The 15260-nt window shown below is 43.6% G+C and overlaps 1 protein-coding gene across 2 annotated transcripts in view; it reads right to left on the bottom strand.

Annotated features, from left to right (window-relative positions):
* The window catches only part of Nr5a2 (nuclear receptor subfamily 5 group A member 2), a 120678-nt gene that overhangs the window by 28502 nt on the left and 76916 nt on the right, over nucleotides 1-15260 (bottom strand). For both annotated transcript variants that reach the window (XM_057769778.1, XM_057769779.1), the window contains one exon: nucleotides 14610-14757. In XM_057769778.1, the coding sequence (XP_057625761.1) occupies nucleotides 14610-14757 (148 nt within the window). The remainder of the gene's footprint in view (nucleotides 1-14609; nucleotides 14758-15260) is intronic.

Genomic DNA, 15260 nt, shown 5'->3' with positions numbered 1-15260 from the left:
GTTACAGTATCCCGGGCCTCCAGCTCTGCTGATAGACGCTGCCCTGGACACTTGCCAGCACATGTGGCTATTCCATTTATCTCGGAATTCCTGTGGCCAACAACAACAGGTTATTTTCTCTTAATTTTAGGAGAAATTGTTAATTACTAAAACTCTTTCCTGGCTTTCTTTTATTTTCTGGTTCTTCAGGTTTTTTGATCATGAGCAATGAATGTCTTGACCCTCATTCATTAGGAAAGCCAGAATCTGTTGTGAATTCGGGCTTCGAGCCTGTGACCACTGATCCTTCTGGTCACCACACAGAGTCATCAGGATGGGAGCCTCATTCCTAGACATTTCTTCATACTGAAAAAAACAATCTTTATAGAGGCAGCCGGCCAGCATAAAACATTCAGCGCCTGTGATTTCTAAAGTGCCTCTGGTTTCCCAGTGATCAAACTAGTGACTCCATTTCCCACTGGAAAACAGAGCAAACACTGAAAGCTGCCAGGCTATAGTGGGACATCGGAAAAGGTAAGTTGTTGGGCCTATACTTGGCTTTCACTTTCAAGGAAAGTCGAGAAGGATTTGACTTCGTCCAACCTCCTGACTGGTCTACTGAGAATGAGTTACCACTGTCTTAATGGACAAACGTGCAGGTTGCCTTGCAGCTTCCATTAATCAATTAGTCCGAAAAGGAGTGCAGAAAACCTGGCCTTTGGTAGCTCAAATGTGCCCAGCTCAGTTCTGTCCCTTGCTACCAGGGTGGTTTTTACAGGTTGCTCGACCTCTCTGCCTAAGGATATCATAGGAACTGTGTCTTAACTTGCTGTGCTACTCACAAACAACGCAGGCAAGCCAGGCTGCTCACACACAACAGTGAGATGGGCAGTCATCAATAAACACGCCAACCAAGCGAGCTTTGCTTTCTCCTATGAATGGCATTCCAGGAATGATGCTCCAAGAACGATGCTAGGTGCTTGAAACCCAGAATGAGAACTGAGTGAGTTCTCCAGAGCTGCGGGACGCACGAAACAATTACAACAGAAAATGATCAATGGAGCCCTCTCAAAGAAGCAACACAAAGTCAGAGGAAGAAATGAATGAAGGATGATTCTTACCCCCACATGGCCTACAGCAGAGGTGCCACGGTCTGAAGTTTGATAGTTTAGGAAGCTATCACTCAGGATGACTCCCAGCATCGCAGGTGAGGATAAATAGCCCCACCTCCCTGTATCGCGGCAGCTCTGCTTCTAGGTGGGAGGACCAAGATCTTGGATTTTGAAGTTCATGTCTTTGACATGAACTTATTTAAAATAAATATTTATTTATTTTATTAATTTAAAAATAAATAAAAGCGTGCACAAATTTATGTGTTGTTTGTTGATTTAATGGTTAGCAGTGCCCCATGTACCCCAGATGCTGGCATTACAGAGATGTGCTAATGGGCCTGGCTTACTCTCTACTCCTTACGCTCTGACTCTACTTGGTCCCTTGAATTTGAGGCTAGCAGTAAGTAAAGGGGAAGCTTCTGAGGTTATCACTGGACAGCATTTCACATAGTGCCGATGGGGCACTAGTCTGGCTGTTTATTTTTATTTATTTATTTGTTTGTTTATTTATTTCTCTTGAACTTTGTTCAAGAACAAAGCTAATTTTTCTAACAGGTTTTTAGTCCTCAAATTGTAACTATTAAAAAAAAAAAAAAAAGATAAATTATCCAGGGCTTTATTTCCTAACAACACGGGCTTCCTAAGTGAAGCCTTCACGTTTTATGTGCTTGAGACCACTGGTTTCTATTAAGTCACTAGTCTGAGAGACTATCCACCAGTAGATCTAGAGAACTGTGGCTGTCATAGGCTACTCAAGGGATCTAAAGAGTGTTTCCATTTATTTGTGTGTGGAAAACTGAGGGGCAAAGCTGAGGAACTGCCTGACCCGCTTCTCTGCCAGCATCATTGCTTAGGCTCTGCACCAAGGTGGGAAGAGCCCTAACTCTGCTCTCTGACTCTGGTTTGTGTTGTGGGTGGATGGTAGATGGACTAAAAGGAAATGGCTAGAGTTTGTGTCATCTGACAAATTTCAGAATGTTAGAAGTTAGAATAATATCTCTGAACAGTGGATAGAATCGGTTAAAGTTGGGGCTTGGAATGAAGTTGACAAACCAGCTATACGTTAAGGCAGTGGTGGTATGTAGCTTTAATCCCAGTGCTAGGGAGGCAGAAGCAGATGGATCTCTGAGTTCAAGGCCAGCCTCATCTACAGAGCGAGTTCCAGGACAGCCAGAACTACACAGAAAAGCCCTATCTTGAAAAACCAAAACAACAATAAAAAACAAATAACAGTTACGTTGGCAGAAGAAAGCCCTTCGTCTATATATCTGTACCCCAAAGACTACCTCTAAAACAAGACATTTCCCAATAAACAGCGTTCACTTAGAGACTTTCACTAGTGGGAATACAGATGTTTTTAGAACTATTTAAGGACACAATCTCCAGACCTTTTGCTAAATTCTTCATAACTAGTATTTAATATTCACGATGCTTTATGCATATCTGGACTGTATGGACATTGAGACAGATCCCCCAAACACAGCAGATAAAGAGTTCAAATTCAAGCTTGCAGATCTTACCACCAAGGCTACCCCACCCCTAGTAAGGACTAGTTAAGAATGCTTCCATTGCTTTTTTTTTTTTTTTTTTTTTTTTTTAATTTTTCGAGACAGGGTTTCTCTGTAGCTTTTTGGTTCCTGTCCTGGAACTAGCTCTTGTAGACCAGGCTGGCCTCGAACTCACAGAGATCGGCCTGCCTCTGCCTCCCGAGTGCTGGGATTAAAGGCATGCGCCACCACCGCCCGGCTTGCTTCCATTTCTTACTGCCTCCTTCAGGCACTATTCTTTCAGGGTCTAATCACATGACTTTTCCAGATGTGGGCCAGAGTGAGGAAGTAGGCCTGGTGTGAGTGACCCAGTCAATGTGTTGTCTTTGGCACAGTAGCTATGCACAGTCTATAAAACAAATGTTATGTGATAGGCAAAGCCCAATGTTAAATGTATAGAATACTTCCTAAATAAAGATGAAAAGAATACATACTTAAAATATATAGTTCTTAGTAATACTAGTCTAAGCATTGTTTCTCTTAGGATGCACATTGGAAAGAAAGGATTATTTCAGATGAGCTAATGCACAGCAAACAGAAGTGGCTCCAGGGACTGGAGGGAAGGGGAGATGGGAATTACACCTTTATGAGCCAAAGTTTCAATTTTGGAAGGAGAGGACAGTAGTGATAGACCCTACAACATCTATGTATCTAATTGCATGCTTAAAATAATATAAAATAGTAAGATTGATAAATAGACTTCATTACAAATTAAAAAATAGAAACAAGTCTGCTAGGTTGTGACTTAAGAGACAGACTGTTGGCCTAGTGTACTCTAGGCTCTCAGCTGTGAGGAACACTCAGAACTTGGTGGCAAATGGGCAAGAAGTTTTCTAGTCAGTTCTCTGAGAATTATAGGTCCTTGACCTGTAATTGAGTCATGCCAAAGCCAGAAATGTACCTCCAAAAGCTGTTACGTATGTTGCTCAAATTTCTCTGGTAAAGGCAAGAAGATCAGGACTTTGGGGACATCCTGGGATATATAAGACTTTGCCTTGAAAAAGAGACACTTCCAAAAAGATTAAATTAACATAAAAAGAACCTATGTGTATACAAAGCACAGGCAGAAAGATGGAATACATAAAATATATAATAGCCAGTATATATAATATATAAATATATAATATATATAATAGCCAGTATATATAATATATAATTATTAGTAATGCTAGTATAAGAATTACTTCTCTTAGGATAAATATTGGAAAAGGATTATTGCCAATGAGCTATCAATGCTTCTACTATAAACAACACAAGACAAGGGTTAGATACATGGCTCAGTGGCTAAGAGCACTGGCTGCTCCTCCAGAGGACTCAAGTTCAATTCCCAGCACCCACATGGCAGTTCACAACTGTCTGTAACTCTGTTCCAGGGGTTCTGAGTGACACCCTGACACCAATGCACATAAAATAAAATTAAATAAATTGTTTTAAAAAAACAACACAGGACAAATGACACACAACTGAAATGCAGTCATTCACTCTTAATTAGGCAGAGCCGGTCGGTGGTGGCGCACGCCTTTAATCCCAGCACTTGGGAGGCAGAGGCAGGCGGATCTCTGTGAGTTCGAGGCCAGCCTGGTCTACAAAGGGAGTTCCAGGACAGGCTCCAAAGCTACAGAGAAACCCTGTCTCGAAAAACCAAACCAAACCAAACCAAAGAAAAAAAAAATTAGGCAGAACTGCCCAGATTGGAACTCAAGTCACACTAGCCTGTGTGTGTGTGTGTGTGTGTGTGTGTGTGTGTGTGTGTGTGTGTGTGTATGGCACACAGTTCCTCATAGCCTCTGCAAAACTGGGAAAATCCAAGTGAGATTGAACACAGGAGAACTAATGTCTTCTAAATAACAAGTGCTCAGACTGTACAGAACCCACAACTGATCCTAATGTAACAAACAGTGTTGTGGCATGTATAGGGACATGCACTCTGTCAATGATGACATTTTTAGATAGCGAACTGTGGCACATGCCCAGCTCCCAATAAATAAAGAAAGTGTAATCTAGGCTCTACACAAGAGCAGCATTCCCCTGACTGCGGAAGTCCATTCTATGGGCCTTTCCTGAGGAGATTCTTCCAATCCTGACTCTACAGAGGCGGGCTCAGGTCACGTAACCTGTTAGTCTCAGTGTCCTTGTTCCGATGTGACTGACAGCATCACAGGTTTGTTGTGTTAGAGTTTCTGAGCTCATGTTCTAGAATTCCACCTTTCCAAACCCGAGACAGAAGACGTTCAAAATCTGTGTGGCTCAGGGATTGGTGAGTTCTCAGTTTCCTCAGTGAGAGCTGACAAGAGGCTCATCACAAACATAGTATATGGTAGGGAGGGCCATGCTTTGGTTCAGTGGGAAAAGCTACCAGAAAAGAGACAAAGGCAGATGAGTGAACAGTGGATTTTGAACTATTTGCTTGGTTAACCATGCTGTATTTGGAAGGATGTCCCCAACAGCTGAAGATCAGGTCTACAGCATGTGAGACTTTCCTTAGAAAAGCCATTTGCTGCCACGTCCTTCGCGGCCTAACACAATAGTCTTGCGGTAGCCGGTGTTCAGCAGTGTTTCAAAATGATGAAATCTCTTCTTTCCTATTCATTCTCGCCTCCTGGGTCATATGGGCGGTTTGGAATTTAACCTCTTAGCCAAACACTGTCAGGACACAAGTTTGGACTCATAGGATCTGATCAGTAAACCAAGAAGAAGCTTTGATAGATAAATGGCTCAGAGGTGAGCCACCGATCTGTCCCGTTCTAGACCCAAGGTGCTGGGGTCTGGGGCTCACTGGTGTGCTGATCTAGGATGACCCTGATGCCAGCTCACTACCGCTGGGCAGGACTATGGTCTACATTTCCTCTGAGGTGTGAGCAGAGCAGCTGGCATGATGAAGCAGGAAGAGATGTTGGGAGCAAAGGGCTTTGTCCCTTTATTTGCCTTTCCGGTTAGGCTCAAGCTCCCATGCCAAGTCTCTGAAAACTCAACTCACTAAATAGCAGTAGTTAGCAAAATGACAGTAATGCATTAATAACTAAAATCTACTAAAGATTTGAGAGCATAATCTACTCAGAAATATGCTGAAATGAATGCTGTTTGGACAATTATATTTCTGTGCCAGCAGATAACAAATGATAATCACCGCTTCAGTGGTGGTAAATACGTATTGATTAAGTTCACACTTAGAACTCCAAAATGAATTATATCTGGTCATGGCTAAACTGCTTTGCTCACTGAGAGGGAAAAAACAAACAAACCCACACACAACACCTATTATACTGCATTTAATTAAGGAAAGCATCAGCTTCATGCACCGTTATTTGCCTCCGCCAAATCTCTATGGCATAAATATTGAACCACGGCATCTCCTGAATGCTAATCAATCCGTTCTGAATTTCAAATGATTACATAAATTTTAGGAAGTGCCTATTTGCTGCAGATACCTCAGCAGGGCCATAGTATGAAGATATGCACGGCCAGTTGACAAGTGTCTAGTGAGTGCTTGGCTAAATGAGAAGATCATAGATTAAAAAAAGGTAAAAACTGAGGCCGCATGTTAATTGTGCAGTGAACCTAGGGATGTTTTCTTTGCTTATCTGACTTCACGAGGAACAATTCAACCAGTGCGTGAGGGGCAAGACGGGAGATGAATACACTGCATCGCTGGACACTGGGGGCCAGTCATCAGTGGCAGCTGTGTTTTGGACTGTGTTAATAGGATTTAGAGGGAGAGCTTCACACAGCAAACAGCATGCCAGCCTGCAAAAGGGTGGCAACCTGCTACAGAATGGGAAGCTTTCAGGAAACACAGAGTTTATCTTAATACTCAGTCACAAACTACAGCGCATAAGTAGATTTTACTAGTTTTCAATTCCTTTGAAAACGTGTGTGTGTGTGTGTGTATGTGTGTGTGTGTACGTGTGTGTATGTATGTGGTGTGGTGTGGTGTGGTGTGTGTGTGTGTGTGTGTGTGTGTGAATCGCTTCTCTCATCTCACCGAGTGGGTCCCGGGGAACTGCACTAGGTCATCAGACTTGGTGGCAGATGCCTTTCCTTTACCTGCTGAGCCATCCAGACAGCCACCCCCTGAACATTCTACCTGGTGCTTCTAGAGCAAATCCTCAACGAAGAATGAGAACAGGAATATTCCTGCCCTTTCTGGATCTGCCTTCCAGCAAATGGTCCCCGTGGTATCCCCCTCCTTAGATTAATAAAGAAAAGAAATTATTCCTTTCGCATTAGGACAGAAACACAACTTAATCAATGGGGTCAAATTCCTCGGTTGGATTTGGCAATCTCTTTCACTGACTGGATTTAGTGTTGTAAAAGAGCAAAAGGGGAAATTTGTTCTTTCCTTTGCTGTTGCTGCTTTCTTTAGTTATGATAGGGACACTTTGCCTGATGACAGACAATAGAGAAACAGTTCCTCCAAAACCTAACACAATGTGGGTTTATAAGGTTCATAAGAGAAGTAACCCATTTGGTATTTCCTTCTCCAACAGCATGCTTAAGATGCGTGGAGGCTGATCCTGATGCTGAGGGAGGCACTGAGGCACCAGGACACCCACTACTCTGACCCTACATGTCCCTCCTGGAACTGGCAACTCAGGAAGATCAGGCACAGCCCAGGCCAGAGCAATGCTTCCTCTTCCAACCAGACAACCCAGAGGGGCCGGTCACCAGGGCCATGATGTGGGATGGCCCTCTGTATGCTATGAGTATGTTTTATTACCATTGGTTAGTAAAGAAGCTGCTTTGGCCTATGGCAGGGCAGACTATAGCTAGGCTGTAAATTCAGAAAGATACAGGGAGAAAGAAGGTATAGTTAGAGAGACCCCAGCAGCTGGTGGAGAAGATGTGACATAATGCCACAGCCATGTGGTAAAACATAGATTAAAATGGGTCAATTTAAATCTAAGAGGTATCTAGTAATAAGCCTGAGCCATCGACCAAACTTTCATAATTAATATTAAGCCTCTGAGTGGTTATTCGGGAACTGGCAGTGGTTCCTCGGGTGGAAAAGGAACCTCCAGATTTACACTCCAGTGCCTTGCTGACATCTGAACCTGTGACATTGCAGTGGAAGCCACCAGTGTGGACCTTCCAGTGCTCAAGACAAGCCCTGTCCTAGGAGGAGCCAGCCACTGAGCAGATAGGATGAAGGCATTGTGGGCAGTGACAAGAGCTGCTGCCAGCCACGGAAGTCATTTCATCGTTTCCCTACTGGCACTAAAAGGGAGTCCTGGCAACAGGACTTGCAAAAGGTACCACAGGCAAGCAAAAAGAAGGTCTGCCTGATGGCCCAAGAAATGACAGGAAGGAACCCTTCAGCGCACACTCCTGTCCGGGAAGGTTGTATGGGATTCTTTGACTCTGACTGGCTTGGGCTCAAAGGCCAGTGCCCGCCGACCGCTCGTCGCTGTGATTCACTGTGTGTAAAAAGCTCTAGCGGTACCCTTCACTGGGCCCTGCCGTCAAGAGGATCATGTTTCATAGAGACAAAGGTAAAATGAGCCAAGCACAAGGTCTTTATCAAAGTGGAAGCATCAGAGGCTGAAACTCAAACAGGGAAAACCAAATACCACACACACATCAGAAACTGCAGACTCCTGGCCATTACCCAAAGGCTAAGTCATACGCACTGTTCAGACAGTAAACATGTGTGATTGTATTTACTAATACAATGTTGACAGCATGCTGCATGATCAGATTTACCACCAAGCTCTTTAGGATAGTCAGAGCCTCTCTCTTGAAGACAGAATTCACAGGTTCAGTCTACCTGTAATAGAGTTTGCAAATTTTTCCAAGTAGGTTCTGGCTGGTCTCCAAGAAAAAGTTTCTCTTCTAGACAACATTTTTTGATTAACTGCCCTATTCTTGTTTTGCCCATCTAAATCTCATCATTACATGGAGGCAGTGATGATGGGTTCCAGTACCTCGGAAGAGGCCAAGTGCGCAGAGCCGAGGAGCAAGCATTCATTGACACTGCGGCTACTGGTCCCAGACCTGACCCAACTAAAACACTGAGTAAATCTACTTTTCTTTCTTTATATAGAAAACTGGAGTGAGGCATTCACTTAGGTCCCTTTAGCATATAAAGAGACATTAAATTACATGGATGTGTTTTTAATTTCAGTACTTGGGAGGCAGAGGTCTAAGTTGAGGCCAGAAGGAGTTGCAGGACAGCCAGAGTTACACAGTAACACCCTATCTTAAAAGACCAAAAATCTTTTATCTCAGCCCTCCAGCAGCAGAGGCAGGCAGATCTCTGAGTTTGAGGCCAGCCTGATCTACAGAGTGAGTTCCAGGACAGTCAGGGCTACGCAGAGAAACCCTGTCTGGGGCTGGGGGAAAAGAATGAAGAAAAAAAAAACCCAGTAACAACAACAAAAACAAAACAAAAGACATTAAATTATGGACTCATGTGAAGATATTTACTGTTAACACCACTGAAGGTGAGTGTTAAAAAACTTTCTTGTGGTATTTCATTTTCCTAGTGCTGTAACGCTGACGATGCCATAAAGGAAAAGACTCTCTATAGTCTCTATCATTTTCATTATAATAACTATATTCGTAATGTAAACACATAGCCTTATGTTTCTACAATAAATCATGCCAAATCCTCTAGCTTTTCTCCATCGGCTTGACTTTCTATGCTATCTTTCCCCAAATCCTGTGCTTCTGCTTTTTTAATTATTATTTTTAACTATTATCTCATTTCCTAAAGCAGTTTTTCAAATGTAGAGATTGAGAGGAAAGGCAATAAATATTTCTTAAAATCGCCTATCTGCCAGGTAGTGTACAAGAAGCAAAATACACGACTTTACAGCACACTGACTGGGTAGATAAGAGTCCAAGCCTCACCATACAGCCCCCTTTGTCTGCTCTAGACAGGGTCTGTTTAAAGGAGCCACAGCAGACAAGGTCAAAAAAATGCTCTGGTCTCCTCACAATGCCTTGGGGTTTGTTTTTTCCTTAGCTCCTTCATCATCTCAAGGTTCATTTTGATCAAGTCCTACCTAATTTATTCTCTGATCCTGTAGAGACCGGATCTGGTGAGTACTCCTTCGAGATAAAGGGGTGGGCTCAGAAGCATCAGAAGAGACCAGGGCTGGAGCAAACCACTCTCTAGCAAACACAGTTCTGGCCTTGGGTCCTCTGTAAGTACCTCCCATCCATGCTCCACAGAGAGGACTCTGGGCGCAGACAGGTGAAGGCAGTTAGGGACTGTAGCCTTTCCACTACACATTCCATCTGCATCATTCCCTGAGACAACCAAACCCATCTTGCCTAGGGTTGTTGCCTCTATAGGGATGACTCTTGGGTTGTGTGTGATGTGTAATCGGGTACCATAGTCAACGTTGGAAATTTGGGATGAAGCAAAGAGCTAGAACGGATGAATAAAGACAGGATGTTCTCATCTGTTGTACTAGATGGAAGACTCCACCGGCACCAGGGAGGAACTACAAGAGATTCCTTCCCTACCGTTTCCTAACCTGGCCTGATTAAGTCGCTACTTGAAACATGTCTACATAGTACCAGATTTTAGTCGTTAATATTCCTTTCTGCAATTTAACTGTGCAAAGAGCTGATCAATAACATCTCAAACTTGGAGAATGGAAGCTGATACAACAGAGTTGAAATTCCAAGGTTTCTGTGATATGCAACCTTCTGGCTAAACTATTAATCATTACAATTACTTTGGCAAAGGCTTTGAGTTTAAAAGAAACTGCGTCTATATTTCATGTATTTTCTCAGTAAACATTTTGTAGCTCCCTACTGGACACTTGGTGATGGACTTAAATTCTGTGTGTATAGAAAACATTAAGAGGGATTTTAACATCGGATTCTACTGTGCAGAAGCAACTGAAAAGCAGGCCCATCCCTTCTGTGGGCTACTCTATACTTAACTGAGGCAGCGGCTAGCCACTGCTTAGATCTGTTTATTTCCCCCTCAAGAGAAACAACAGGAGGTAAATAAATGTCACAAGGCCTTCCAGAACTAGCATCTGATCGGAGAAGAGGACAGTGTACAGGAAACGAGAGGTACTCATTTAGGGATATAAAATACAACAGGTGTCCAGATCTTTCTTTTTTCATCAGGGATATTGCGGCATCACACCATCCAGCCTCCAGGCTAAGAATATCTCCAAGCTGAAGCAGCATCTTAGCTGGAACTTTTCGGTGACTTGCTGCACTTAGCGCTTAAGCCACATTAATATCCCTCCTAACATGGATGACATTACTCAGGATTCATAAAAGGCAACCAAGCACTCTCCAGTTCTGCCCTCATTTTCAGATTACAGGCTGTGGCAACCTTACTTATGTGAACTTCGTCCATAACAGTAGAGAAGAAGTTACCTCTATACTTCAACCTCTGTAACACTGGCTTCTGCATTGACAGCTGACAGTAAGTTTAATCAGCCACTCCTTGCAAGAGAGAAGCGGGGGTATAATTCAGTTAAATAAACCCCAAAACAGATGACTCCCGACATCTCTTTTTAATCAATGGTCACAAAGTACATTATTAGGCAACAAAATGTAATTAATTTGGTAATTTAGCAGATATGTATTTTGAGAGTAGGTCTCATGTATCCCAGAGCTGACTTTGATATGTAGTTGAGAATGACCTTGAACAGCTGAACCTGCCTTCCCAGTGTTTGGATCACAGGTGTGTTTTTATCATAACTAGCTTATGTGGAGCTGGGGATCTAACCACAGGGCCTTGTGCACACAACCCCAATTTGGCAGAACTTAAGGAACACATAACAACTAGCCGTGATAGCTCTTTAGGATCTATTGTAGGTCACACACCAAAGAGATATTGAGAGACTTGTTATTTTTCCTTTTTACTTCCTTTCTTGACCAGCTAGACCAGCTATGTCTAACTTTTAGTCAAGTGAACTTCTTCTTTAAGTCCTGTCATTTAGTGGGTGACTAGTGGGAGGGGAGTGGCTATTCCTGGAAGCGGCTTTGACTAAACTTGTCCATTACTGTTCCTACATATCCTCCTGGGTCACTGCTTCCCAACTCTGTCTGCCACAGCTTGGCAGCTCTCCTTGGTTTGTGTCTCCACTCTCCTTCAGACCCCCAGGAAATAGGAAATTCCATGCTGTCACCACAAAGTCACATGAACACTAGCTGGCTAGCCGGCTTTCACACCACAGCCCCATGCTGTGTTTCTCTGGTGACTAAAACGGTGACTCGTGGCACCTCCTTCTAGTCCATTCTATGCCCAACGCAACCTTGGAATTAGCGGACAGACCAAGGCTGGCCCAGTCCTTTGAGGGTCAGGAGATTGCCTACCTTTCCAGCCTGTCTCCTGCTTCACCCTCTCTCCGTTCCTTCAACTCCTCTTGCCTTTGAACTTCAGCACTGGCTGCTCTTGTGGCTCAAGATGCTGTACCTGCTTGAGATCATATCCCATCTTCTCTCCTTGACTATATCGGGGAAGGACAACGTCATCTCTCATGCGAGAATGAGGATGCAACCACCTCTCAACACAGCCTCCGGCCTTCAGCTACTCTACCGCAGCCTTGGGTTTGTCGGGATGATCAGGGGCAATGCTGGGCAGAGCTGGGATGCCAGTGTTATTTGGTTCAGGTGCAGAAGGCTCAAGGTTTGCTGAGGGTTTGTGACACAGCACCTGGCCTAGGAAACGGACTGGGGCTTCAACGTGGCCCCCTCGTACAACTTCCTTCTCAGGTACAGATGAAACAGGTACTTGGGATCTAAAGTTCATTAGCTAAAAACTCAATAGAGTTGAAAAAAGTAATTATCTATTGTTTCCATGGGGAAAATTAATGAAGAAAGTTTTCCACTCGTAAATTGGAAACCACCTGAATTCTACTGCTAATTACGTTTTTACTACTCCTTTAAAAATGAACTCCTGACCTAAACTTATTATACCTGTGATCAAAAGCCCTTATTTCCCTTTCTTCATCAAGCAGTAGGCGGACAAGTTTTCAGCAGCTAACTTAGGCTGGCTCTTTCTCGGTGCCGTGTGCTTCCCGAGCAGCCACTGAACAAGGAAGTGTGTGGTAGAGGCTCTGATAAATACCATTGTTCAGAAGAGCATTTGTAAGGGTCAAAGGCCGAAGGTGGTTAAGGTCCACCTGCCTCCTCATGACTGGCAGAGAATATAGTAATTTAGAGAACAATGAAGGTGAGATGACAGTGATGAACTCTGGGACTGGAGATGTGGCCCAGTGGCTAAGAGAACTTGTTGCTCTTCCAGAGGACTGGGGTTCAATTCCCAGCCCCCATATCAGAAGAGACCATCTAATGATCCCCCTGAGTACCAGGCATGCACCTGTGCACACACATACATGCAGTCAGAACACTTAAACATGTAAGAAAATGAATAAATGTAAGAAAGCTTCTTTACATCAGGAAAACTAAAGATAATTCATGTTTTCGTTTATTTGAGCCACGTTTCTCTATCTAGCCCCTGGCTGCTCTGTAATTCACTGTATAGATCAGGCTGGCCTTAACCTCACAGAGATCCTCCTGCCTCCACCTCCCAAAGTGCTGAGACTAAAGGCATGCACCACAGTTTCACATGTAGCCTCATGCCACTCACTCAAATGCCACTGGGTCAAGAGCTTAGTATTCTGCCAAGAAGTTGTAAATCACTCACATACGCATGCCCAACTTCCCAGCAGCTGAAAGCACCGAGAGCTTGCCATAAGCCAGAGTGATTTCTGGGGTCACAGCAGCAGGCCTGTGTTATCTTCTGCTGGATGACCCACACACTGTTCTCACATAAGAGACAGAGACTTACTTCCTCAGTCAGAACTTTCCTGTTTGCTGTGTTAATAGAGAAACCACATAGGGCCCTGCTCCCACCACTGGAAGCTTTGAACACTCCATCCTAAGGCACAATGTTGTGTTTTTACATTTACACTGACGTTTCTTTTTGCTGTATTCATCACACTTTCCAAGCTACAGAAAAGCTCTTTTTCTTTTCCACGTTGACTGCACGAATTTGGAGGCTTCACGCTCCTCCTTTATCGGCAACAGCCGTGTGGGGCTATCAGGAGGAACTGGGAAACCAAGCGGCTCAATGGTGGACATCTGTTTCGCTTTGCAGTTTGTGTTATTGTTATATTCCTTCGGATATGAATTCACAACTATCTTACAACTGAAGACTAAAGAAAAAACATATGTTGGTAAATCTGATTTCTGTCATTATTTTCGTCCAAGGGAAGTTGCCTCCCTCAGCCTTCAGCCAATGAGGAATGAACAGACTTGGCAAAAAAGTTTATTTAAGTTGGCTTTGTTAAGCCAACAAAAAAATACAGAAATCAAGTAAGGGACAGGCAGAAAAATCTGTTCCTTTGAAGTCAATAAAAATCCATCTCCTTAATCCTTTTTTTATTCCAAGCAGGGGTGATTTTTCTCAACTGGCTCGCTGAGAACCTTGATTTAGCTAATCTATCTTGCTTAGCTATCTTTCTACTCCAAACTCTTGCGAAGGAAGCATCTTTCCCTTTGACAGCCACTATCCTTTATATGTGCAGAGAACGGGGCATTCTGCTAGAAACATTCTCCAGCGAATCCTGAGAGAAATGTAAAAAGTAGGCTTTTGATTACTACCACCACCCTCCAAGGCTAAATGCAGCAGAGGAGCTGGAAGGCAGAACAGACCACAAAAAAAAAAAGGGTAAAATATTCAAATATGAATGGCAGAAAGATGGGTCCAACTTGGGAAAGTGACTTTTTCCTGTCTCCACTGTCCATTGCTATCTGTCCATTGCTCGCCTGCCCAGCAGGGGGAAACTCCAACTGAACAACAATGCCCAACCCATCTGCTGAAGGGCTAAGACTCGTGTAAGAACACACGTGAAGGCATGGTCAAGTCTAAAGATTTCATTGCCCAGAAGGAAATGCATTATATCTGTAATATCAAGACACCCAGCGTTGGGCACTTGAAAATAATGTTTGGTTGAATGGACTAGGAGGGGGAAAAAAAATCTTTGCTCACCTAAGCTGAACAGCACGAGGAACTTGAGACACACAAACTCTCGATGATCAAACTGGAGGGCGCGAAGTCTCAGGACGAGCTCTTGTGCGTGACTCATGAGGTTGGTGAGTGTGGCTCCGGCTTGGGAGGCGATGCTGGAGAAGTCAACCTGTAACACAGAATCACAGCTGGGACAACCAGCAGGACTGGCAACACAGAGCTCCACAGAGATTACTCGGAACCGTGGGAAGAATTGGGTTGACGTAGAGAGCTGTGACCAGAGGCCACAGGCCAATGCCCTGGAGACAGTTCCTCAACTGAGGCTCCATTTCTTACAGGCAACACAAGCTGACAGCAACGAACCAGTACAACTAGGGAAAGTTTTGCTTCTGAAAGCAGGTGGAGAGACCTCCTGTAAAATGTGTCACAATTATTCTGATAAAAATCCAAAGTGGATGATTTCCATAGGGACGAGTTTTTATTGCCTACATTTTACAAGTACCTACACCTGTTTCTCTGCAGCAAAAATATTTCCATGTAAGGTAATTATTTTCAATTCTGAAGTATGAACTCAAAAGACACGCTACCCACAAAATGAGGCACACAATTATTCTACATGTATGCAGAACATTAACCAATTCATGGGGAAAACAATGGAGGAGGTCCAGCTTC

The sequence above is a fragment of the Chionomys nivalis genome, chromosome 5, assembly GCF_950005125.1.
Source record: "Chionomys nivalis chromosome 5, mChiNiv1.1, whole genome shotgun sequence".
Taxonomy (NCBI): Eukaryota; Metazoa; Chordata; class Mammalia; order Rodentia; family Cricetidae; genus Chionomys; species Chionomys nivalis.
Note: the sequence above shows the minus strand (reverse complement) of the source record. Positions and strands in the feature narration are given on the sequence as shown.